This window comes from Oratosquilla oratoria, chromosome 27 (assembly GCF_046742065.1).
Source record: "Oratosquilla oratoria isolate Oo_2021 chromosome 27, ASM4674206v1, whole genome shotgun sequence".
NCBI classification, from domain to species: domain Eukaryota; kingdom Metazoa; phylum Arthropoda; class Malacostraca; order Stomatopoda; family Squillidae; genus Oratosquilla; species Oratosquilla oratoria.
In genome coordinates this window covers 56,053,543-56,077,957 of record NC_134803.1, presented here as the reverse complement: position 1 = coordinate 56,077,957, position 24,415 = coordinate 56,053,543, and the positions used below count along the sequence as shown (strand labels likewise).

At 41.4% G+C, this 24,415-nt stretch overlaps 1 protein-coding gene across 1 annotated transcript; it reads right to left on the bottom strand.

Moving 5' to 3' along the window:
* Window positions 1–24,101, bottom strand: LOC143040097 (FAD-dependent oxidoreductase domain-containing protein 1-like). Its single transcript, XM_076210779.1, has 8 exons — window positions 23,383–24,101; window positions 19,592–19,821; window positions 17,511–17,624; window positions 14,140–14,302; window positions 11,345–11,490; window positions 10,744–10,984; window positions 6,366–6,480; window positions 1–1,528 (listed from the first exon to the last, which is right to left on the bottom strand). The coding sequence occupies exons 1-8, from the start codon at window positions 23,788–23,790 to the stop codon at window positions 1,389–1,391; spliced, it is 1,557 nt and encodes a 518-aa protein (XP_076066894.1). The 5' UTR covers window positions 23,791–24,101; the 3' UTR covers window positions 1–1,388.
* Window positions 24,102–24,415: the final 314 nt, after the last annotated feature.

Here is a 24,415-nt window from a genome sequence, read left to right as displayed (position 1 = left end):
TATAGTTAACAATTTATGTACATACAACATGTATTAACAATGCTAAATATATATGTATACATATTATATTTACACACACACTTGCCCCTTGCCATAAAGTGCTTTATTATAACAGATTTCAGTTACAACGGACACTGACCACACATTAGACATCTGACCTGCCCACTGCTGTTATGGCTGTTATTGTAAAATTTTGTCCAGTAGGGGGCAGGTAGCTTACCTGTGGCATACACAGGCCCGCCACCTGGCATTGTTGCCATGTGTACATGAAACATTCACAACTGGGTAGTTTTCTAAGAATTATTGCACAATTCTTTTTAGGGTTGCCCTCTGCACTTTATTGGGCAGTTCTTGCTATGGTTTGTTGATGCCTGATGGGAGCTTTTGACACTTAGTACTTTTGCACTCCCGCACCTTCTCCCCGACCCTAAAGATGAGAGTATTATTTGTTCCACGGGTAAACAGTTCAGCATGAACAGCTTATGTGCTGTTTTTCTGAAAGACAACCACAAGCCCAGTGGCAGCCAACTCACAGGTAGATGTGTTTGTAGGGTTATACCCATGAGTCACATTGATTAAACTGATCACCTACATCACGTGGAATGTTTGCGTAAAAATAAAACACAATCATGGCAGCAATACTACCCAGCCAGTCAATTGAATGTTTCATACCTCACCCAATGCCAATTTCCTGCACTTGTATGTCTATTTCATTAATACATATTTGACACAAAAAAATAATTTACAGTGTTGTATATACAATGTAATGGATGATTATGATTGCATGATTACAATTGTACAGTTAATTGTCCCCATACTGTATCATTTAATTTAATTTCTCAATAACAGTCATTTTCATGCAATGGACACATCAAGTTCCCATTTAGACCTTCATAGCAAGGGGCAAGAGTGTGTATACATGTGTGTGTGTATTTACCTAGTATCTTATGAGAAGGGGAGCTATGCTCATGGTGTCCTTTCTCTGCATCTCACCATATCTAATTTGCTCTTAAATTTGTGTATCTTTTTTGCACACACTATTGTTTTGTCTAGTGCGTTCCATACATCCACCACTCTGTGAGGAACACTGTTCTTTTTCAGGTCTTTTCTACAGCTGTCCTTTTTGAGCTTCCTTCCATCTCCTCTAGTGTTTCTCTCATCCTAATTTAGTAAGTCTTCTCTATCAAGGACATATACCTCTCATAATTCTGTAGATGGTCAACAAGTCACCTCTTTCTCTTCTTTGTTCCAGTTAGTAATTCTAATTTTGATAACTGGTCTTCATATGACAGTTTTGATAGTATTGGGGCCATCTTCGTAGTTGCTCTCTGGATTCTCTCAATTTTCCTTATATTTCTTTTAGTACTAAGTGACTAGTGTTGCTGATTCTAGACTATGTTCTTTTCAAACAAGGGTTGATTCATTATGATTCTCTCAAATCCAAAGCGTGAAAGGTCGACTGTCATGTACTCACTGTGTAGAATACGTTCCATAACTGCACGCCCCACACCTGCTGCCTGTTGTATACCTAAACATAAATGAATTTGATCAACTATTTATTATTGTGACTTTAAATGAAAGCTCACATGCTTACTTTCATCGTCTATGTGGCATTTCCTGCAAAGCAAAGTAAATAAGTGAGAGAAACATCGCCACCCCCATCCATTCCCATCTCACTTGTCCCTTACACTTGTTGCTATAACACATGAGAAAACTGTACCACATGCATATACCATGAAATACAAAAACTAATTTATATTTACATACCAACAGCCTTCTTCACACTTATATGGGAGGTATGCAGCCAAAGCATGCACCCACCCAAACTTATATGAATGGTTTCATCTTTCCCTTATATTTTGCCTTTAGATCTTCAATAATACTCTGAGCCCAACCTATTTGCCTCATATTCTCAGTAACCTTAGTACATACATACATATACCAAGGCTTTTTCCCCCTTACAAGGGAGGTAGCCAAAAAGGGAAAAGCATAAAATCACTTCCACCCATTCCATCCCTGAATACACTCCACACCCTCCACCCTCCCTCCCATCTGAGCACTTCCTGGATGATGGGTCATCCCTGCACCTTGTCCACTGCCCTGGGTCAGAAGCAGTGTTGCAAGACACAGCAAGGCCGCTTCATTAATTGGCGACCCCCCCCCCCCTCTCCATCCCCCATTGCATAAAAGGGAGAGGACGGAGAGAAATCCCTTCAGGCTGCGTCAAATTTTGCTCACACATACTACCTAACCCCCCATCCCCCACCCATTCCACCTCATGCAATCACAACATCATCCATTCTCCATTCACCCCTGTCTTCTGTCCTCTCCCGTCCTTCCTCAACAGACATTCCCCTCTTCCTCAAAGCCCCCTTCACCTCATCCATCCACCTCATCCTAGGACGTCCCCTCATGTTCACTCCCTCCACATCTGCCTTCCACACCTCTTTTACTAGTCTTTCTTCACTCATTCTTTCCATGTGTCTAAACCATCCTAATTATCTTTCATCAACCCTATCTCGCAGCTCCTTTTCCACCCCTGTTCTCCTCCTCATTTCTCACTCTATCTATCCTAGTAACCGCCATCATACTTCTCAGACACCTCATCTCAAACACATTCAAACTCCTCTCTTCTTCTCTTATGTTCCATGTTTCTGCCCCATACAGTGCTGTTGGCACAATCACTCCTTCATACAGTCTCCTCTTAGCATCCATTCCCAAATTTCTATTCCTCATTACACTTTTTAATCCACCAAGGCATTTACTCGCTTCTCTCAATCTACATTCTACCTCCACCTTCACTCCACCTTTTCCTACCACATTCGCTCTCCCTTAATGCTCACTTCCAGTTTACTGCCACTTTCACCCTTTGTACATCTCATCACCTCACTTTTACCCACATTTATCTTTAGCTTTCTTCTATCCCAAACTCTGCCACCTACTTCCTCAATCCCTCCTCCGATCCTGCCACAAGCGCAGTGTCGTCCGCAAACAACAGCTGGCTCACCTCCCACTTATCTCCATTTTCTTTAACCATCTCCAATCCCTTGCTCACTACCCTTGCATTTACCTCTCGCACCACCCCATCCATGTACAAGTTGAACAGCCAGGGCGACATAACGCATCCTTGACGAAGTCCCACCTTTACCTCGAACCACTCTCCGTCCCTGTTCTCCATGTGTCCAAAACCATCCCAATACTCTTTCATCAACCCTATCTCCTAACTCCCTTTCACCCCCCTGTTCTCCTTCTCACCTCATTTCTCATTCCATCCAGCCAAGTATCCCCTATCATGCATCATAAGGGTAACTATACTTTGGTGAAGACAGCCAGCTAATACCCATACTAAAGCTAAAATGTTGGTATCGGGCCAAAGCATAACTACATACATATACCAAGGCTTTTTCCCCCTTACAAGGGAGGTAGCCAAAAAGGGAAAGGCATAAAATCATTTCCACCCATTCCATCCCTGAATACACTCCACACCCCTCCACCCTCCCTCTTATCTGAGCACCTCCTGGATGACGGGTCATCCCTGCACCTTGTCCACTGCCCTGGGTCAGAAGCAGTGTCGCAAGACACAGCACATCCACAGCAAGGCCGCTTCATTAAATCGGCGACCCCCCCTCTCCGTCCCCCATTGCATAAAGGAAAGGACGGGGAGAAATCCCTTCGGGCTGCATCAAATTTTGCTCACACATACTTCCTCACCCCCCATCCCCCTGCCCATTCCACCTCATGCTATCACAACATCATCCATATACAACCACTCTCCATTCACCCGTCTTCTGTCCTCTCCCGTCCTTCCTCAACAGACATTCCCCTCTTCTCCAAAGCCCCCTTCACCCCATCCATCCACCTCATCCTAGGACGTCCCTCATGTTCACTCCCTCCACATCTGCCTTCCATACCTCTTTTACTAGTCTTTCTTCACTCATTCTTTCCATGTGTCCAAACCATCCTAATATTCTTTCATCAACCCTATCTCCCAGCTCCTTTTCCACCCCTGTTCTACTCCTCACCTCCTCATTTCTCACTCTATCTAGCCTAGTAACCCCCATCATACTTCTCAGACACCTCATCTCAAACACATTCAAACTCCTTCTCTCTTCTCTTATGTTCCAAGTTTCTGCCCCATACAGTGCTGTTGGCACAATCACTCCTTCATACAGTCTCCTCTTAGCATCCATTCCCAAATGTCTATTCCTCATTACACTCTTTAATCCACCAAGGCATTTACTCGCTTCTCTCAATCTACATTCTACCTCCACCTTCACTCCACCTTTTCCTGCCACATTTGCACCCAAGTATCTAAAACTATCCACTTCCTCCAGTCGCTCTCCCTTAATGCTCACTTCCAGTCTACTGCCATTTTCACCCCTTGTACATCTCATCACCTTACTTTTACCCACATTTATCTTTAGCTTTCTTCTATCACATACTCTCCCAAACTCTGCCACCAACTTCCTTTCATAAACCCATAAATGCATAGAAATAACCCACATATCAAAGACATAAAATAATAAATCTTAATTAAAACTCTTCAGATGTAAAATAGCCCACGTAGAACTATCAAACATAACTATTATTTGCAGTTATAGACTATCAAAGACCACGAGATCATTTTTCAATTTTAACGTAGACTCAAAATATCAAAATGTCACCGTGAAGAAATCTCCCAGGCAGTCACCCAAAACCTAGTAAATTAGGATAAACCATTGCACGACGACAAATCCCAAGATGAACATAACTAACACTTAAACTATGAATTTACAGTAATTATTCATCCTTGAGGCACAGGACGTCGTGCGATTCGATAGGTTAGGTCCTCACGATCATTTACTTATAAAAACCTTTCTATCTGTAAAAGTACTTCTTCACTTCCTTCCAACCGTGACGCCCCGGAATAATACACTCAAAGCACCCCGCTCAAAGACAATGAATAAGCATTTCATACCATACATATATTAGAATTTTCTAAAAAATTAACTGCCTTAAATAAATATCAATATGTATAAACACAATGATAAGAACAACAGAAATCATAATTTCCCATGAAGATTGTAGCAAATAACCATTCACACTTCTCGACAGCATAAATATTATTGGAACTTTTATGTAAACTAACATATTGATTAAAAAACAAACTAACCATCTAGGATGTCATGTCTTCAGTAAAGCTATGACTCAAGTGAAAGTGTATAAACTAAATATATCTCAGAGAAAAGAGATTATCAAAGATTCTCATTGAACAGAGAAAGAACAAAAGTGAAAATTCATTTTCATTGAAAAGAGAATATACCAGTGTAAAAAAAAAATTACGTAGCTTATTGAACACATTCAAGATATGATAATATACGTAAAAATCCCCCTTTTTTTTACTCATTCAAACCAATTTTATGAATCAACATCCCCCACTAGCAACTCAACAAATTACCATATCTTAAATTTTGTAATTATGTATGCCAAACCCCACTGTCACGACCTTAACCCAAGGTACACGGACGTACCTCAAAAGGTCAGGGAGGCAATGTAACCATTACTAACCATCACCTACCACGCACGTGATCCACATGCTTGCAACATAGCGAGACTCCCCTCTTGCTTACCTTGCATTTCCCAGAACATACATCTAACGCAGCACATTTCAAGACAAACAAGATATAGATGCCCAATGTCACCAGACTAACCTATTAAAAGTCCTTTATTATAACTGCCCTATTATATTACCCATAAACTAACATATATATAATATACCTAACAACATCCACCAACTATAGGACTAACCCTCATATATAAAACTGACCCCAATGCATAGAATAGCGAGACTAATGCCTTTAGTTACAACAACCCACTAACCCCCTATATAACCTATAACACCCATGTCACGAACGCCAAGAGGTGGGTAGGTGAAGAGCCTACCGGCTAGACGCCAGAGCTAGGTAGGTCAAGAACCTACTGGCCAAAGCTAGGCAGGCCGAGAGGCCATTTGTACCTTATCATATTTGTAACCAGATTGCCTTCATTGTTAATAAATAGAAGAAAACTCCCGTTTTGGAGTTTATCTCGCCCGCATTAAGTCCTCCTTATGTAACCACAACCTTTCCACGGTTACACTACCTCCCTTGTAAGGGGGACAAAGCCTTTGATATATGTATATATGTACAACAGCACAACTTACAAGGACCACATCCAGAGTCCAGGAACATTAAAAAGATTAGGAAATTTGTAACAATGGACTTATTATTTCAAATTTAGCCACTTTTTTTTACTTTAACAAGGCGTAATCTTCTAAAATTACACAAATTTAACATATATAAGATGAGAACTTACAGTATGACAATGTGATGAAAGGAAGCACTTACCATGGCCACTAAATCCAGTAGCAATGAAGAGATTTGAGATTGCTGGGTGAATACCAATAATTCCATTTTGGTCGAAGGTGTTGTAGTCATAATGACCTGCCCAAGCACTCTGCACCTGGAGAAGGAATATTAATTTATTTATTAATTTTTCGTACATCCTACAACATGGGAAGACTATCTAAATCTGATGTGTTACCAATATGAGCAATACTAAAAATCTGAGTGTTGAAACAATAGTCCAGATAATTGCCCTCAAGAAATCTGACTTGACGCTCATTTTGCCTACTTTTATTTATTTTTTTAAGAAGCTGAGAGAGGAGTGGGAGGGAGTGAAAGATGGAGTAGAACTAGGAGTGGAGGAGGAATGGGGATGGTTCAACGAGGGAGTCACAAGGTGTGCAAAGATGGTGTGTGGAACAAGGAGGACAGGTGGAAATAGAAGAGAAGAAGTGAGCTTTCACAGACTGTTTACAAAATAGGATGAGGGAATCATATGAGAGGTACAAAGAAAAGAGAAGTAAAGCATAAGATAAAGGAGGCAAAGAGGAGAGCAGATGTGAAATGAGGTAAGAGTATGACAGAAAATTTTGAAAGTAACAAAAACTGTTTTGGAAAGAAATTAAGAGAGGAAGGTGAATCAAGTAGAGAAGAAAAGGTACAAGGTGTAGATGGAGAGATGATAATGGAAGAAAAGGCAGTCAAGAGGAAGATGGGGAGAGTGTTTTAAAGAGTTGCTACATGTGAAAGAGGATAGGGAGGGAAAGGCAGTTGCAGTGGGAAGCACATAGGAAAAGGCAAGGATGTTTTTGGGCTTTTATGGATCTGGAAAAGGCTTATGACAGGGTTGACAGTAAGGCACTGTGGGAGGTATTGCAGATATATGAGATAGGAGGAAAGCTTTCAAGAGTAGTCAAGAGTTTCTGTGTAGTAGAGTTTGTGTTAGGATTAGAAATGGAGAGATTGAGTGGTTCGAGATAAAGATGGGACTTCATCAGGGATGTATTATGTTGCACTGGCTGTTCAATTTATACATGGATGGGGTGGTGCGAGAGGTAAATGCAAGGGTGGTGGGTCAGGGATTGGAGATGGTTAAAGAAAATGGAGAAAAGTGAGAGATAAGTCAGTTGTTGTCTGCTGATGACTCTCTGCTTGTAGCAAGATCAGAGGAGGGATTGAGGAAGTTAGTGACAGAGTTTGGGAAGGTGTGCAAAAGAGGGAAGTTGAAGATAAATGTGGGTAAAAATAAGGTGATGAGATGTACAAGTGGCAACAGACTGGACGTGAGTATTAAGGGAGAGAGACTGGAGGAAGTGGATAGTTTTAAATACTTGGGGGCAAATATGGTGGGAAAGGAAGGAGTAGAGGTAGAATATAGATTGAGAGAAGCGAGTAAATGTGTCTTGGGGTATGAAAAGTGTAATGAGAAATAGATATCTGGGAATGGATGCTTGGAGGAGATTGTATGAAGGAGTGATTGTGCTGAGAACACTGTACAGGGCAGAAACATAGAGCATAAAAGAAGAGGAGAGGAGGAGTTTGAATGTGTTTGAGATAAGGTGCCTGATAAGTATGCATGAGGGGGAGTGGGTGGGGGATGGGGGCGGTGAGGGAGTACATACATACATATACCAAGGCTTTTTCCCCCTTCCAAGGGAGGTAGCCACAAAAGGAAAGGCATAAAAACACTCCCACCCATTTCACCCCTAAATACACTCCACACCCCTCCCACCCTTCCTCTCATCTGAGCACCTCCTGGATGACGGGTCATCCCTGACACCTGCCCACCGCCCTGGGTCAGAAGCAGTGTCGCAAGACACAGTACATCCACAGCAAGGCCGCTTCATTTAATCGGCGACCCCCCCTCTCCGTCCCCCATTGCATATAAGGAGAGGACGGGGAGAGAACCCTTCGGGCTGCGTCACAATTTACTCACACATACTACCCCACCCCCCACCCCCCGCCTATTCCTCCTCATGTCGTCACAACATCATCCATATACAACCATTCTCCACTCACCTCTGTCTTCCGTCCTCTCCCTTCCTTCCTCAACAGACATTCCCCTCTTCCCCAAAGCCCCCTTCACCCCATCCATCCACCTCATCCTAGGACGTCCCCTCATGTTCACTCCCTCCACATCTGCCTTCCATACCTCTTTTACTAGTCTTTCGTCACTCATTCTTTCCATGTGTCCAAAACATCCTAATATTCTTTCATCAACCCTCTCTCCCAAATCCTTTTTCACCCCTGTTCTCCTCCTCACCTCCTCATTTCTCACTCTATCTAGCCTAGTAACCCCCACCATACTTCTCAGACACCTCATCTCAAACACATTCAAACTCCTTCTCTCTTCTTCTCTTATGTTCCACGTTTCTGCCCCATACAGTGCTGTTGGCACAATCACTCCTTCATACAGTCTCCTCTTCGCATCCATTCCCAAATGTCTATTTCTCATTACACTCTTTAAACCACCAAGGCATTTACTCGCTTCTCTCAATCTACATTCTACCTCCACCTTCACTCCACCTTTTCCTGCTACACTTGCACCCAAGTATCTAAAACTATCCACTTCCTCCAGTCGCTCTCCCTTAATGTTCACTTCCAGTCTACTGCCACTTTCACCCCTTGTACATCTCATCACCTTACTTTTACCCACATTTATCTTTAGCTTTCTTCTATCACATACTCTCCCAAACTCTGCCACCAGCTTCCTCAATCCCTCCTCTGACCCTGCCACAAGCGCAGTGTCGTCCGCAAACAACAGCTGGCTCACCTCCCACTTTTCTCCATTTTCTTTAACCATCTCCAATCCCTGACTCACTACCCTAGCATTCACCTCTCGCACCACCCCATCCATGTATAAGTTGAACAGCCAGGGCGACATAACGCATCCTTGACGAAGTCCCACCTTTACTTCAAACCACTCACTCTCTCCATTTCCAATCCTAACACATGCTCTACTACTCACATAAAAACTCTTGACAGCTCCCAAAAGCTTTCCTCCTATCCCATAAATCTGCATAACCTCCCACAGTGCCTTTCTGTCTACCCTATCATAAGCCTTTTCCAGATCCATAAAAGCCCAAAAAAATATCCTTCCCCTTTCCTATAGCTTTCTCACATATCTGTCTTACCACAAAGATCTGATCTACACAACCTCTACCCGTCCTAAATCCACACTGTTCCTCACCAATTACTCCTTCTGTTCCTCTCCTAATCCTCTCAATTAAGATTCTCCCATAAGCCTTCCCTACTACACTCAACAGGCTAATCCCTCTGAAATTACTACATTCACACTTGTCCCCTTTTCCCTTGTAAAGAGGAACTATACAGGCACTACTCCAGTCCTCCGGTACTTTACCCTCTCTCCAGCAAACATTAAATAATCTCACCAACCAGTCCACCATAGAAATCCCTTTGGGCTACGTCAAATTATTTTTCACACATACTCCCTCACCACAAAAGTGGTAAGGGAGTATGTGTGAAAAATAATTTGACATAGCCCAAAGGGATTTCTCTCCATCTTCTCTTTTTCTGCATGAGGCGATAGAAAGGGGGTCACCAATTTAATGAAGCGGACTTGCTGTGTCTTGTGACACTGCTTCTGACCCAGGGCAGTGGGCCAGATGCAGGGATGACCCCGTCATCCAGGAGGTGCAAAGATAAGAAGGGGGTGGAGGGAAGTGGAGTGTACTAGGGATGGAATGGGTGGGAATGGTTTTTATGCCTTTTTCTTTTTGGCTACCTCCCTTGTAAGGGGGAAAAAGCTTTTGGTATATGTATGCATATATTCAGGTCAAGACACACTTTGTTGAACCCTGCAGCTCTGTAAGATTTTCAAATAAATACAAGCAAGCATGTAACTGATCTCCTTTGTATTATTTCTCATTTTTGGAACCAGAAAATGGCAATTCTCAACCTTCTGGACTTTAGTAAAGTTCAGAAGAGAAATGTTTGTACTCCTGGTCCTAGAGCCATAAGAACCAACAGAAATTTCACAGCCAGCTCTGTCAGGGCCAGTATTAGTATTAAAGTTGCCCAATACTACAAGTGTGTCCTGTGATAAGTACTGGTCGGCATCCAACATCCTCCCTTCAAGTTTACAGCCACCATGGTAGTGGTGGAGGAGGTGGAGGTTGTGGTGAATGCTCTCACTGTGATTCTGTATGTCACAGATGGTGGTTGAATGGGAAAGGATTTGAGATTTTCTTCCTACAAAAAGTTTGACAGCAGTCAGGAAAAAATTAGAGTACCAGCCTATACAGAATGGGGTTAAAAGGGGTAGGCTTCATCTCCATGAAGTCACCGTAATTCTTCCTTTTACTTCCGGACAGAGGTAAGTTTTGCAACATCAAATCAAACCATCAAATCTGCTTCTTACCTTGAGTGCTTCAAATGATGGGGTCCGTTCTGCTAAGATAGGCCAAACGTGTTCCATAAAGAAATCATGATCCACCTCCATATCACCCACTTTGGGCTCCTGTTCCTCTGTTGGTGAACGACCACAAAAGTAAAGTCCCCCTACACCTTCCCTCCGAAAGTACGTGCCGTTTGGGTTGATAACTAAGGGGCAATCCAATTGTGGCCCTTGCTCTGTCCGGAAGCAATAGACATAGCGTTTCCTGAAAACAACCCATTGTTTTTCCGTAAATATTCATGATTAAAACGTAGCAATCTATGCATTGCATCATATCTATTACAAGATCAACTTTAATAAGTTAAAACTAAATTACAGTACTACCTCTCATTAACGGACTAAAAGGGGGGTAATGGTGTCCGTTGATGTGAATAATCTGTTGATTTGGAGTGGTTTTTGGGTGGCATAGTGATTGCACCAAAAACACCGCAAACACAGCTAATTAACGTCCGTTAATGAGAGGTCACACTGTATTACAATTAAGTAAACACTATTCTGATACACATTTCTTCCCCTACAACAACCCTTGCTCGAGCTTTTACAAGTATAAAAACCGCTCACTGACCTGTGCTCAACTGGTATTGGAGTGCTGAGTAGACCAGGTCCTATTCCAATGCCAATAAGCTTACCAATCTCGCCTGACCATGCACCTGATGCCAGGATGGCTATGGAGCATTTGATCTCTCTCTCGTCACCATTTTCCAATCTGACCTTAAAAACAACTTAAATGAATAATTCAGTGTGATAACACTTATAGCATAATAGAAAAAAATAAATAAATAAATAAAAATCTTCCTCCATCCATACCCCAACCCTGTACAGCAATCTAAGACACATACAAAACACACAACAACATCTTACAATTCAATATTGGTGGGGAAGAAGAAGAAGAAGAAAAAAACAAAAAAAAAAAAACAGAAGTTACCATTATACAAGAAACAAAACTATGACACTCATAAAATACACTCTCATTTCATAATTTCACCACCATCAAACAAGACTGCACCAATGGCAGTGGACTGATCACCCTGATCCACCAATCCATCTACTTTATAGACACAATACCACTGATCACCAAATCCATCCTCCCTCCCACCTACAGCACCACTGAAACCCAATCAATCCAAATCCAATCAGTTAACTAATCTACAATAAAAATAGTTCACATGTACACCCGCCTTCCCCCCTCCCCTCTTATCTTGGATCCTCCTGGATGACGAGTCAACCCTTGGTCAGAAGCAATGTAGCAAGACACAGCACATCCACAGCAAGGCCACTCCATTAAATTGGCAACACCCCTTCTCCATCCCCTCATACAGAAATGGAGCAGACGGGGAGACCCTCTTTCCCAATGCCCCTTTTACCCCATCCATCCATCTCATCCTTGGTCGCCCCCTCATGTTCACTCCTTCCACCTCTGCCTTCCACACCTCTTTTACTAGGCTTTCTTCACTCATTCTTTCCATGTATCAAAACCATCCCAATACTCTTCCATCAACCCTATCTTCCAACTCCCTTACCACCCCATTCTCCTCCTCACCTCATTTTTCACTCTATCCAGTCTATTAACCCCTATCATACTTTTCAGGCATCTCATCTCAAACACTTTCAAACTCCTCCTCTCTTCCTCCCTTATGCTCCATGTTTCTACATTGTACAGTGCTGTAGGCACAATCACTCCTTCATACAATCTCCTCTTAGCATCCATTCCCAAATGTCTATTTCTCAGTGCACATTTTAATCCCCCCAAGGCATTTACTTGGTTCTCTCAATCTACATTCTACCACCATCTGAGATACAGATAGTTATTTCCTAACATACCTAGATTCAAATTCATGCACTGTTCCAACTTAATCTATATCTTTGATTTCCAATTATCATATTTAGACTTGAACTCATGTATTGTTTGGGCTTGGGCTATATCACCTAAGCTATTCCATCTATATTGAAAACAGAATTTCTTCACATCCTTTAGACATGAGGTCTTTCTTAATCTACTTCCATGATCTCTTAAAGCCTTCCCATCTTTAATCAGATTTCTTCTATCAATGCAATCTATCCCCTTAACCCCTTCCATACGGTGCCGCACACGTAGGCGTCATGGGGAGCGAGTGTATTCGCGAGGCTGCCATATCGGCGTCTTGATTATAGTTATTGTAGTCGCCCCTCCATAATGACATTCTTTCTAATTCTTTTGTAATCGCATTTTCTATGGTTATCAAAATTCACGGGTGAAGAGAGAACGATCGATATAAGCGGTGACTATATTTTATGATGCGAGTATTATTACGACACGTCGTACGGCTGGCATTGGTTGCTGCCACCGAGATCTAAGTCCATGACGCCTACGTGTGCGGCACCGTATGGAAGGGGTTAAGTGACCTGAATACTGTAATCATGTCACCTCTTTCTCTTTGATTTTTCGAAGTTGGCAGACCCACTGCTTTTGGTCTCTCCTCATATGGTTTATCTGCCAGGCTGAGGGCCAGTTTGGTTGCTGCCTTTTGTATTCTCCCAATCTTGCTTATCCTTCACTCTATGTGGGGACTATACTACTGTTGCATATTCCAGTCTTGGATGTATCAAGGTCTCATAAGTTTCATCATCTCTTCATCCATATAATGGAATACCACTAAATATGATAATTGGAAATCAAGGATATAGAGTAAGTTGGAACTTTACATAAATCTGAGGCCAGCCAAATTTATGAAGCGGCCTTGCTGTGGATGTACTGTGTCTTGTGACACTGCTTCTGACCCAGGGCAGTGGACAGAATGCAGGGATGACCTGTTATCCAGGAGGTGCCAAGATAAGAGGGAGGGAGGAGAGGAGGGGAGTGGAATATGCAGGGAATGGAATGGATGGGAGTGGTTTCTATGCCTTTTTCTTTTTGGCTACCACACCACCCCCCGTGTAAGGGGGAAAAAGCCTTTGGTATATGTATGTAGGTATGAAAAAATAATAATAATAAATGAATAATACATACATACATTACATATATCAAGGCTTTTTCCCCCTTACAAGGGAGGTAGCCAAAAACACTCCACACCCCACCACCCTCCCTCCCATCTTAGCACCTCCTAGATGACGGGTCATCCCTGCACCTTGTCCACTGCCCTGGGTCAGAAGCAGTGTCACAAGACACAACACATCCACAGCAAGGCCGCTTCATTAAATCGGCGACCCCCCTCTCCGTCCCCCCATGCATAAACGGAGAAGAATAATAAATAAATGAATTAGAGATACATCAAAGCAAGACATATTTCTGTCAAAGCCACCATGAATGAAGAGTAGAGTACTCCAAATTGAGGAAACTGAGCTCATGTTCATGTAATACTAATTAATGCCCCTTACACTTACTTTAGCTGTGTCAACGTTCTTCACTATGGTAGATTCGTGATCTTCGATGACAAGGTCATCCATCTTTCTGGTGTTAAAGCCAACAACCTTTCCAGTGATGTACTCGACACCCAAATCTACTGCCTTTCGTTTCAAACAATGCAGAAAGCTCCATGGGTCAAACCTAAAAAACAGTAAACATTCACAATTCATTGTGCCATACTTTATGGCATAAAAATATGCACAGGCACGTAAGACACACCCCATTTCAACAGGGCATATTTATTACTACTACTACTACTTTAAAAAATTTAAGTATGTAAACTTCAAAGCAAATTAGCAATATATTACAAAGCATTACAAAAGCATTTCATCTGTGGCAGAAATACCAATGAATTTTGCCAGTATTTTGTCACAATAATTTTTTTGCAGTAATGGTAATAATAGTCCTTTTCAATAGGGAGGTAGCCAGAAAAAATCCCCACATACTCCACTACCGTCCACCCCCCTCCCTCCCTCTTATCTTGGCTCATCCTGGATGACAGGTCATCCCTGCATCTTGCCCAATGCCCTGGGTCAGAGGCAGTGTCGTGCAGAAAAAAAGAGAGGAAAGTGAGAAATCTCTTTGGGCTGTGTCAAATTATTTTTTCACACATACTCCCTCATCCCCCACCCACTCCCTTTCATGCATCACAGCATCATCCATACACAACCATTCTCCATTCACCCCTATCTTCTGTCTTCTCCCTTCCTTCCTTATAAGGCATCCCCCCTCTTTCCCAATGCCCCTTTTACCCCATCCATCCATCTCATCCTTGGTTGACCCCTCATGTTCAATCCTTCAACCTCTTCCTTCCTGTCTTTCCATGTGTCCAAACCATCCCAATACTCTTTTATTAATCCTATCTCCCAACTCCCTTTCCTCCCTGTTCTCCTCCTCACCTCCTCATTTCTCACTCTATCCAGCCTAGTAATCCCTACCATACTTCTCAGGCATCTCATCTCAAACAGATTCAAACTCCTACTCCCTTATGTTCCATATTTCTGCCCCCATACAGTGCTGTCGGCACAATCACTCCTTCATACAATATCCTCTTAGCATCCATTCCCAAATGTCTATTTTTCATTCCACTTTTTCAATCCTCAACCTACATTCTACCTCTACCTCTGCTCCTCCCTTTCCTGCCAGATTCACACACATACATACATATACCAAGGCTTTTTCCCCCTTCCAAGGGAGGTAGCCACAAAGGGAAAGGCATAAAAACACTCCCACCCATTTCATCCCTAAATACACTCCACACCCCTCCCACCCTTCCTCTCATCTGAGCACCTCCTGGATGACGGGTCATCCCTGCACCCTGCCCACTGCCCTGGGTCAGAAGCAGTGTCGCAAGACACAGTACATCCACAGCAAGGCCGCTTCATTTAATCGGCGACCCCCCCTCTCCGTCCCCCTTTGCATATAAGGAGAGGACGGGGAGAAATCCCTTCGGGCTGCGTCAAAATTTACTCACACATACTACCCCACCCCCCACCCCCGCCCATTCCTCCTCATGCAGTCACAACATCATCCATATACAACCATTCTCCACTCACCTCTGTCTTCCGTCCTCTCCCTTCCTTCCTCAACAGACATTCCCCTCTTCCCCAAAGCCCCCTTCACCCCATCCATCCACCTCATCCTAGGACGTCCCCTCATGTTCACTCCCTCCACATCTGCCTTCCATACCTCTTTTACTAGTCTTTCTTCACTCATTCTTTCCATGTGTCCAAACCATCCTAATATTCTTTCATCAACCCTCTCTCCCAAATCCTTTTTCACCCCTGTTCTCCTCCTCACCTCCTCATTTCTCACTCTATCTAGCCTAGTAACCCCCACCATACTTCTCAGACACCTCATCTCAAACACATTCAAACTCCTTCTCTCTTCTTCTCTTATGTTCCACGTTTCTGCCCCATACAGTGCTGTTGGCACAATCACTCCTTCATACAGTCTCCTCTTCGCATCCATTCCCAAATGTCTATTTCTCATTACACTCTTTAAACCACCAAGGCATTTACTCGCTTCTCTCAATCTACATTCTACCTCCACCTTCACTCCACCTTTTCCTGCTACACTTGCACCCAAGTATCTAAAACTATCCACTTCCTCCAGTCGCTCTCCCTTAATGTTCACTTCCAGTCTACTGCCACTTTCACCCCTTGTACATCTCATCACCTTACTTTTACCCACATTTATCTTTAGCTTTCTTCTATCACATACTCTCCCAAACTCTGCCACCAGCTTCCTCAATCCCTCCTCTGACCCTGCCACAAGCGCAGTGTCGTCCGCAAACAACAGCTGGCTCACCTCCCAAGTATCTAAAACTATCCATTTCCTCCAGTCTCTTTTCCTTAATACTCACTTCCAGTGTGCTACCACTTTCTCCCCTTGTACATCTCATCACCTTACTTTTATGCACATTTACCTTCATTTTTTTCTTTTCTACACATTCCCAAACTGTCACTATCTCAATTCCTCCTCTGATCCTGCCACAAGCACAGTGTTATCAGCAAGCAGCAACTGGCTTATCTCCCACTTTTTTCCATTTTCTTCAACCATCTACAATCCCCAACCCATTACCCTTGCATTTACCTCTTGCACCACCTTATCCATGTATAAATTAAACAGCCAAGGTGATATAATACATCCCTGGTGAAGTCCCACCTTTACCTCAAATCACTCATTCTCTCCATTTCTGATTCTAACACAGGCTACTCTTGTAAAAACTCTTGACTGTAATAATAATAATAATACATATATGCATCCATACATATATACCAAAATCTTTTTCCTCCTTACAAGGGAGGTAACCAAAAACCAAAGGCATAAGAAGCACTCCCACTCATTCCATCCCCACACACTCCATTCCCATTCACCCCCCTCATTAGACCTAGACTAGGTAAAAGTAATAATTTGGAGTAAGATTATATCTTGTAGTAGTAAATGTTAGACACCAACAGATGGCTTCAACTTTGCCTATAAGATACAGGGTGAAAGTTTCAGCCAATTTTTCAGAAAAACAGTCCTATATGCCATAAAATATTGTATGTACCCATGGCCTTAAACTCCCACTGTGACTGAGTAAGAGTAGAAGAAGAAGAAGGAAAAGAAGATGAAGAAGAAGAAGAAACAATGACACAAGATCTTTCATCTCAAAACCTTGGGGGAGCTGCTGTCAAGAATAATTTATACATTCCTTTACATTAATTCATGATCATCATGTTCTGTCCCAAACATATTAAGTAAAATGGCTGTTCAGCAGTTGTTGGGCTACCCAAGCAAGTGCTTCTAGGCAGTAAAAGCTGAAATATACTATTTTAAACTACACGTCTAATCTTAGTATTACCATCCTTCATTCTCTCTACCAATAACTCCTCCGGCAATGTCTTCAAACTGCATCCATGGGAATCTTTCTTCCAACTGTCTTCTACTAAGAAGATCCACTTTTGCTCCCAACTCTCTGAAAATATATCAAAATTATTAATGAATTTGGATATTTCATATTTCCATACACACACCACATACATATACATATATATATACAGACGCTCCTCAACTTACGTTTTAGTTACATTCCGAACGGCCGAACGTAAGTTGAAAATGAACGTAAGTTGTTACTGTACTATACATCGGTAAATTCCATTACCGTATCATATAAAACACCCCTAAATCATTAAACACATAACATTGTAAAATAATAACATTAATTTTCAATATATTAAATTCAAGCAACATAAATTGAGATGGGGGAGGAGGAGGAGGCAAGGCATTTTCTGTTTGTCGTCTGCGCAATGTAAACAATGGACGCAGCGTCGTGCGCATGTATCGTTTGAACTACGGAGAGCGCGGTAAACTAAAAAAATTCACTCGAATTTTTTTTTTTTACAATTTTTTTTACCGTCAGTTCAAACGTAAAAATCGAAAAAAACGTAAAACGAATGAACGTAAGTAGAGGAGAGTCTGTATATATATAAGTATATATATATTATTCTGCAGCATTAATTGCACAGTGGTATGCAGCCAATGCTTTGGGGATGGTTTTAGGATACCCCTACAGACTAAAGCCACACATCATTTTGTCTATGTAGAGGTATGATGTTACTTTTGTACTACAACTATCCCTCCTCTATGCATGTTCCCTTTTAAAACTGTCCTGTACCACCTCTTTGAGTATGTTTTTCTTATTAAGTGAAGCAGCCTTGCTGTGGATGTACTGTGTCTTGCTACATTCCTTCTGACCTAGGGCAGTGGGCAGGATACAGGGATGACCAGTCATCCATCAGAAGCTACGATGAGAGGGAGGAAGGGGTGGAGGATGAAAGTGGAATGGGTGGGAGTAGGTACGTGACTTTGATTTGGCTACCTCTCTTATAAGGGGGAAAAAGCTCATGATATATATACATATATACATGCATACAACAAACACACAGGGTTCAGCAAAATAAGAAAATGAACATTCAGAGAAGTGGTACAGGACCGCAACAAGAGTGGGGGAATAGCATAATGGAGGGACAGTTGCAATATAATAAAATATCACCAATTTTCTATGAATAGAGATTTCCTCCACCACACAAAAAAATTATCTGTGGCTCTGGTCCACAGGGGCATCCCATATAGACCCTAAAGTATGAGCTGCATGCTACTGAGCCGCTTTTAACCTCACAATAACATGCAGCTGTTGACTGGTTTAACTTCTATCTTCAGTCCACTAAAGAAGGCCCTGGAGGTTGCAACATCTGGTGCTGAATACAACTCTATATATATACTCTAGAATTAATGTTTCATTCGCCACCTCACCTCCATATTCTGTCAATCTTTATATACATATATATATATAATATATACACATTTTTCCACACAGTGGTGGATGTCTGGAACAAATTGGATAAAACAATAGTGTGTGCAAACACCATACAAGAATTTAAGAACAAACTAGATGTTGCGAGATACAAAGACGGGTCACCACGAGCATAACTTCCCTTCCCATATAGTACAACTAGGTAAATACACGATTAAATGATTTAATGTTGTAAACTCTTCCTATTAGGAGGCTAGGACAATGCCTCTCACAGAGAACTTTGCAGCATGGAATCTGATAAACCATGCCCTTGGTCCAACTCGGTAACATCGGGGTTTGAACTGCCATCACAAGTAGCAACATTCAAACCCTCTTGGCTAGCAAGCATCCTATATACATATATATATATATATATATATATATATATATATACTATAGACTGACAACAAAGAAACAGTTCCACACAACACATACAAGAGTTTAATGTTTGTTTGTTTGCTTTTTAAGCCAAGAGATTTATGGGAGGGCCCAAGGAAATCTGCCAAATGGTACAGGGCTGTTGGTTTCCATTCAATGAAACTCGGGTAACAATCATTAATAAAAGAAGGATAAAAGATAACACTGCTTACTTCTGCAGGTAGTGATTTTCATATAACTGATCCATTCCTGCTTCCGTAGCAAGAGTCAAGTATCCATTAGGATTGAAGTCGATATTAGGCGGATCGGCCCCTTCCACAGCCAGAAGTTTAGGAACATTGCGAAGAAACTCAGCACCAAATAGCGACAGCTGCACATTTTCTCCAATACTGAACTGCTGGCGAACACCTCCTACTGACAAGGTTGTTGAGCACTTACTATACTGCAATGAAGTACAATTTTGTCAAATACAATAGCCAAATATGGGTACTTATAAATCATAATCTAACAGCTATATAATCTATCTATACATGCATTCCCTTACTTATGATCATTTGACTTACAACTTTTTGAAGTTACAATGGGTTTTGGCAGGTACAAAATCCTTTATATATATATATATATATACATACCAGTATATACAAGGAATGAATTACACAGGCAAGGGAGGCTCAATTTTAAGAAAGCAGATTAATTAGGGTTGAAAAAATTCTTTGAAGAAGCAAACTGGGAGGAATTCATAAATACCATGGGAATAAGGAGGAAATAGGAAATCTTTCTTGACATTTACAACTGGGGAGTAAACAAACATGTACCAAAGACTAGAGGAAGAAAGAAGCAGAAACAGCACTGGTCAAAAAGTGTAAGGTTGCAGAAAAGGCCAGGCAGGAACCAAATGTTTTTGGCCAGTCTCACTCTATGGAAAATTTCCTCTTAAAATCAGATTTACTAACTCCTTCCATTAATGTCACCCAGGAAATCTAAACTAACAACAAACTTCCTTTCTTAGATATAGATCATAGGCTAAAGCCTGCTAAGATGATTTCCATTAAATAGGTATTAGTGTTGTACTCGTATTATATCAGCAAATTTTTTCTGGTATTGGAACCAGTATTGGGCAAAATTTTGGCATCAGTACATTTCTATTACATATCCCTGGATAGCTCTATCCAACAATGGACAGTCAATATCTGAGACAGGGTCTGCTGCCTGACATTTTAGTGTCATTCCTGCTGACTGGAAAAAGGGCTCGATTACCCATATCTGAAAGCGGAATTGGGATCAGCAGGATTGCAATAGCTACAATGTAGTTACATTACTCAGTGTGACAGGCAAGGTGTTCACCCACCTGCTGCTGTCATGTTGTTGGGACCACCTGATGAAGACTCAGAGACCTGAGAAGTCTAGGTTTATGCCCAAGAAATCTACCGCAAATCAGATCCTAGCACTACAGGTCCTTGTGGAATGCCGACATGAGTTTCAGCATGGGCTGCTTGCAACTTACATTGATCTCAACAAGTCATTCTATTCAGTGCCCCAAGAGACAATATGGGAACTCCTAAGACTGTGTGGAATTCCCATGGGGATCATAGATCTTATTACAGGTCTGTAATTCTGTATACTGAGAGTGCTGTCAAGTGGGGTGGGGGGCGGTGGTGACTCATAGCTAAAATTAGTGGGGGTGCTGCTTTAGAACATTCTTAGCCATTGTTTTAATAGTGTAAAATGAAACAACCATATAGAAAGAAAATTTACACATAAACTTGATAAAATCTTAAAAAATAATATTTTCTTATTATTAACCTATTAGGCTAGTTGTAAAAACACATGCTGAGTCAAAAAGAAATACAACCTTACACTTGCACAACAGGATCAGCACTACATGATTAACAGTGCTCTCTCTACCTAGCATTCAGCTTCTTATCTTGGACATGTGTGCATGCACAAAACACCCAAACACTGGGCTGCTGGAACTGTGAAGCACACAGTTCCAAACAAGGATTTTTGTCACTTTTTCACGAACTAGGGAATTACTACTGACATTTGGTTTAAGGATTATACAATGAACAAGTATAAAGAAAGGAAAAAGAAAAATCATCATACTGAATGTTATTGATAATATCGAGTGAAAACAAGAGATACTGCATTTCTGCAGAGCCTATGCATGAGCTGACACTGGTGGGGGATATCGGACCTCTTCCTGTTCTCCTTGAATGTCAGACAGGGCTGTGTCCTTGCCCCAACACTTTTCAACATTAGTATGGACTGGATAATGGGCCATGTGGTAGACTGTAGCTCCTGTTGGGCATCAGCCAGCAATTTCACAGTCCCTGACCTTGATTTTGCAGATAATACAGATGATATACTCATCCTTGTGAAAACTCTTGAAGTCCTGGTAGGGGCTCTCAAAGCATTTCATGAAATGTCTGAGCCACCAGGTCTCAAGATCTCCTGGATCATACCAAGATCCAGGTATTTGGTGGCTTGTTGGACACTAGTCAGGTCTGTGTAGACATCATGGTCTTGGATACATTTACATACCTTAGTAGTGATTCATAACATTGGAGATTCAGCCAGAGAGGTGTAACATCACCCTGAGTTGGCCTATGGTGCTATGAATTATCAACAAGAGTATTTGGCACTGTCAGTACCTGAGTAGAAGGACTAAAGTATACTTCTTTAATAGTCTAGTGATCTCTGTCTTACTGTATAGTAGTGAGACATGGACACTGAATGGAGATCTGAGGGGGTGACTGAATGCTTTTGATACAGTGTCACAACATGGAATCATGGGGTATCACTGGTATGACCATGTGTCTAACCAGCAACTGCTCTGTGCAGATACTGTTACCTGCCGGATATTAAAATGCCAACCCTGACTATACAGGCATGTGTCCTGTCTCCCTGAGGTTGACTGTGCTAACTGGTTGGTCTCGGATGAGATCAACCATGACTAGAGGAGACACAGGCTGGCCACAAAACTTGTGGTTAGGGCAAGTTGATTGAGCAAGTCCAAAGTTGTTTGGGGGTGGAAAGGGAAACTGCTTGAGGCTGAGTTGCTCTCACCTCTATTAATGCATTTAAATCTGCACTTTACTGACTGTTCGGTCCTCTTCTTTACCAGTGAAGAGACTAGGTTCTCCCTTTTCTCCTTCTCTTCCCATTCTTACCTGCAAGTCTGTATTTGCACTAACTAAACTATTACTCCTTGATACACCTCTCAACAAATCATGTACAGTACAACACTCGATCTTTGCCTCTCATAAGTTAATAGTACTATCTGCCTATCTGTTTTACAAGACTGGTGTACCTTCACATTTGTGCTGTCCAGATCTGTCATGTTCATTTATACTGAATATCACTCATTTTCTCTATCCAAAACCCCATAGGTAGGGGCATAAATCTAAAACAAGTGATCTCCAATAGCAATGTCAGATTCCCTATAATCAGCAAGAAAATTAATGGAATAAGGGTCTCACTAATTGCCGAACAAACCGGTAAAAGCCGAACAAACCAACAAAACCTAAACAGAGGATAAAAACGTAACTTCTCTTTGATCATATTACATGGAAATCACACATTTTAAAGAAAATAGTTCAAATAATGCAACTATATATATATAGAAGTGTGCATTTTAGCAAAAACCGTCCTTGTTTAGGTTTTGTTGGTTTGTTCGGCTTTTATCGGTTTGTTTGGCAATTAGTGACACCGCAGAAAATAAAGAAATCTTATTTGTTAAAACTACATCAATAATCATAATGTTTATGGATATGAAAAAAATATATATATACAGGATAATATCATGCTGTTACACTTTTCCAGTATAACGCAAACATATAATTCACTACTTTCTTTCTGACACTTATAAAATCTATTTTTTCTATGGAATGACTATGTTAGGTTAGTTTAGGTTTGGTTAGGAGATATTGGACAACTAAAGTTCCATGTTAAATACCCATGTTTGCATGATTCTGGAATTTTACTAAGACTTCATTATACTTACTGTAGGGTCTTTCTCTATTACAACTATGTGCAGACCTCCTAAAGCCCTTTCTTTCAAATGGTAGGCTATAGACGATCCAATTGCTCCTCCTCCAATTATCAAGACATCACAGTGTTCTGAAAAAATCTTGGCTGGGGTGGCATCCTCTTCTTCTTGTCCCATGTTCTTTATGTTCTTTAAAAAACCTTTAACGTCATCTTTCATCACACCTAACGTCTTTAAGAAGGGGTTTTCGTAGTGTTCCCTGTATTCACTAGCATCTTTACCGGTTTGTTTGTTTCTTTCATCGTCCCATACCGAGGGAGTACATGAAAAACTTCTAACTTTTTGACTTATAACGTGTTGTTTCCCTGTAGTTAATAACTTTACACATCGCGATAATATTCGTACACTAGTTCTTCCAATCATAATGTCCGGCACAATTCTTTACCAACATGCATGGAGTATTATTCAATCAGCTGATCGTGTAACTCGCCAGCATGTGCAGACTATACACACAACTTCACCATACAAATCGAACACGACTGGTGCAATTGCTAAACAGATTATAAATGTACAACTGACCCTGAGGTCTTTGCAAGTACAGTCAGTCCTTCACACTGCCGCAGCAACAAGGAAACACATGTTATCAGGCGACCTTGTCCAAAATTATCTCAATTGACTTCAACTATCTTGTTGACAACTGGGCACCAGCCACCAAGTCACTGGGTAAAAATTGCATCGCCTGTGCATTATAGTTCGGTGTTTAACACATAATTTTATTTTACACTTTTTTTTTAATCTTCCACATTCATGGTTGTACTTCTTGAGAACAATATTTCACAGTTGTGGCATATTCAGATCTCATTCGTGAGGATTTTCTGGTAGGGGACCATTTTCTAAAATCATCACCATGCAAAACACTACGAGTCTATATATTGCGTAGATTTTTGTATCACCCATAACATTAATCAAGTTTGAAACAAATACAGCTGTGTGGGGTTGTTTTACACTATTCTTTGTTTATTTATTTATTTGTTCTGAATCCAAAATC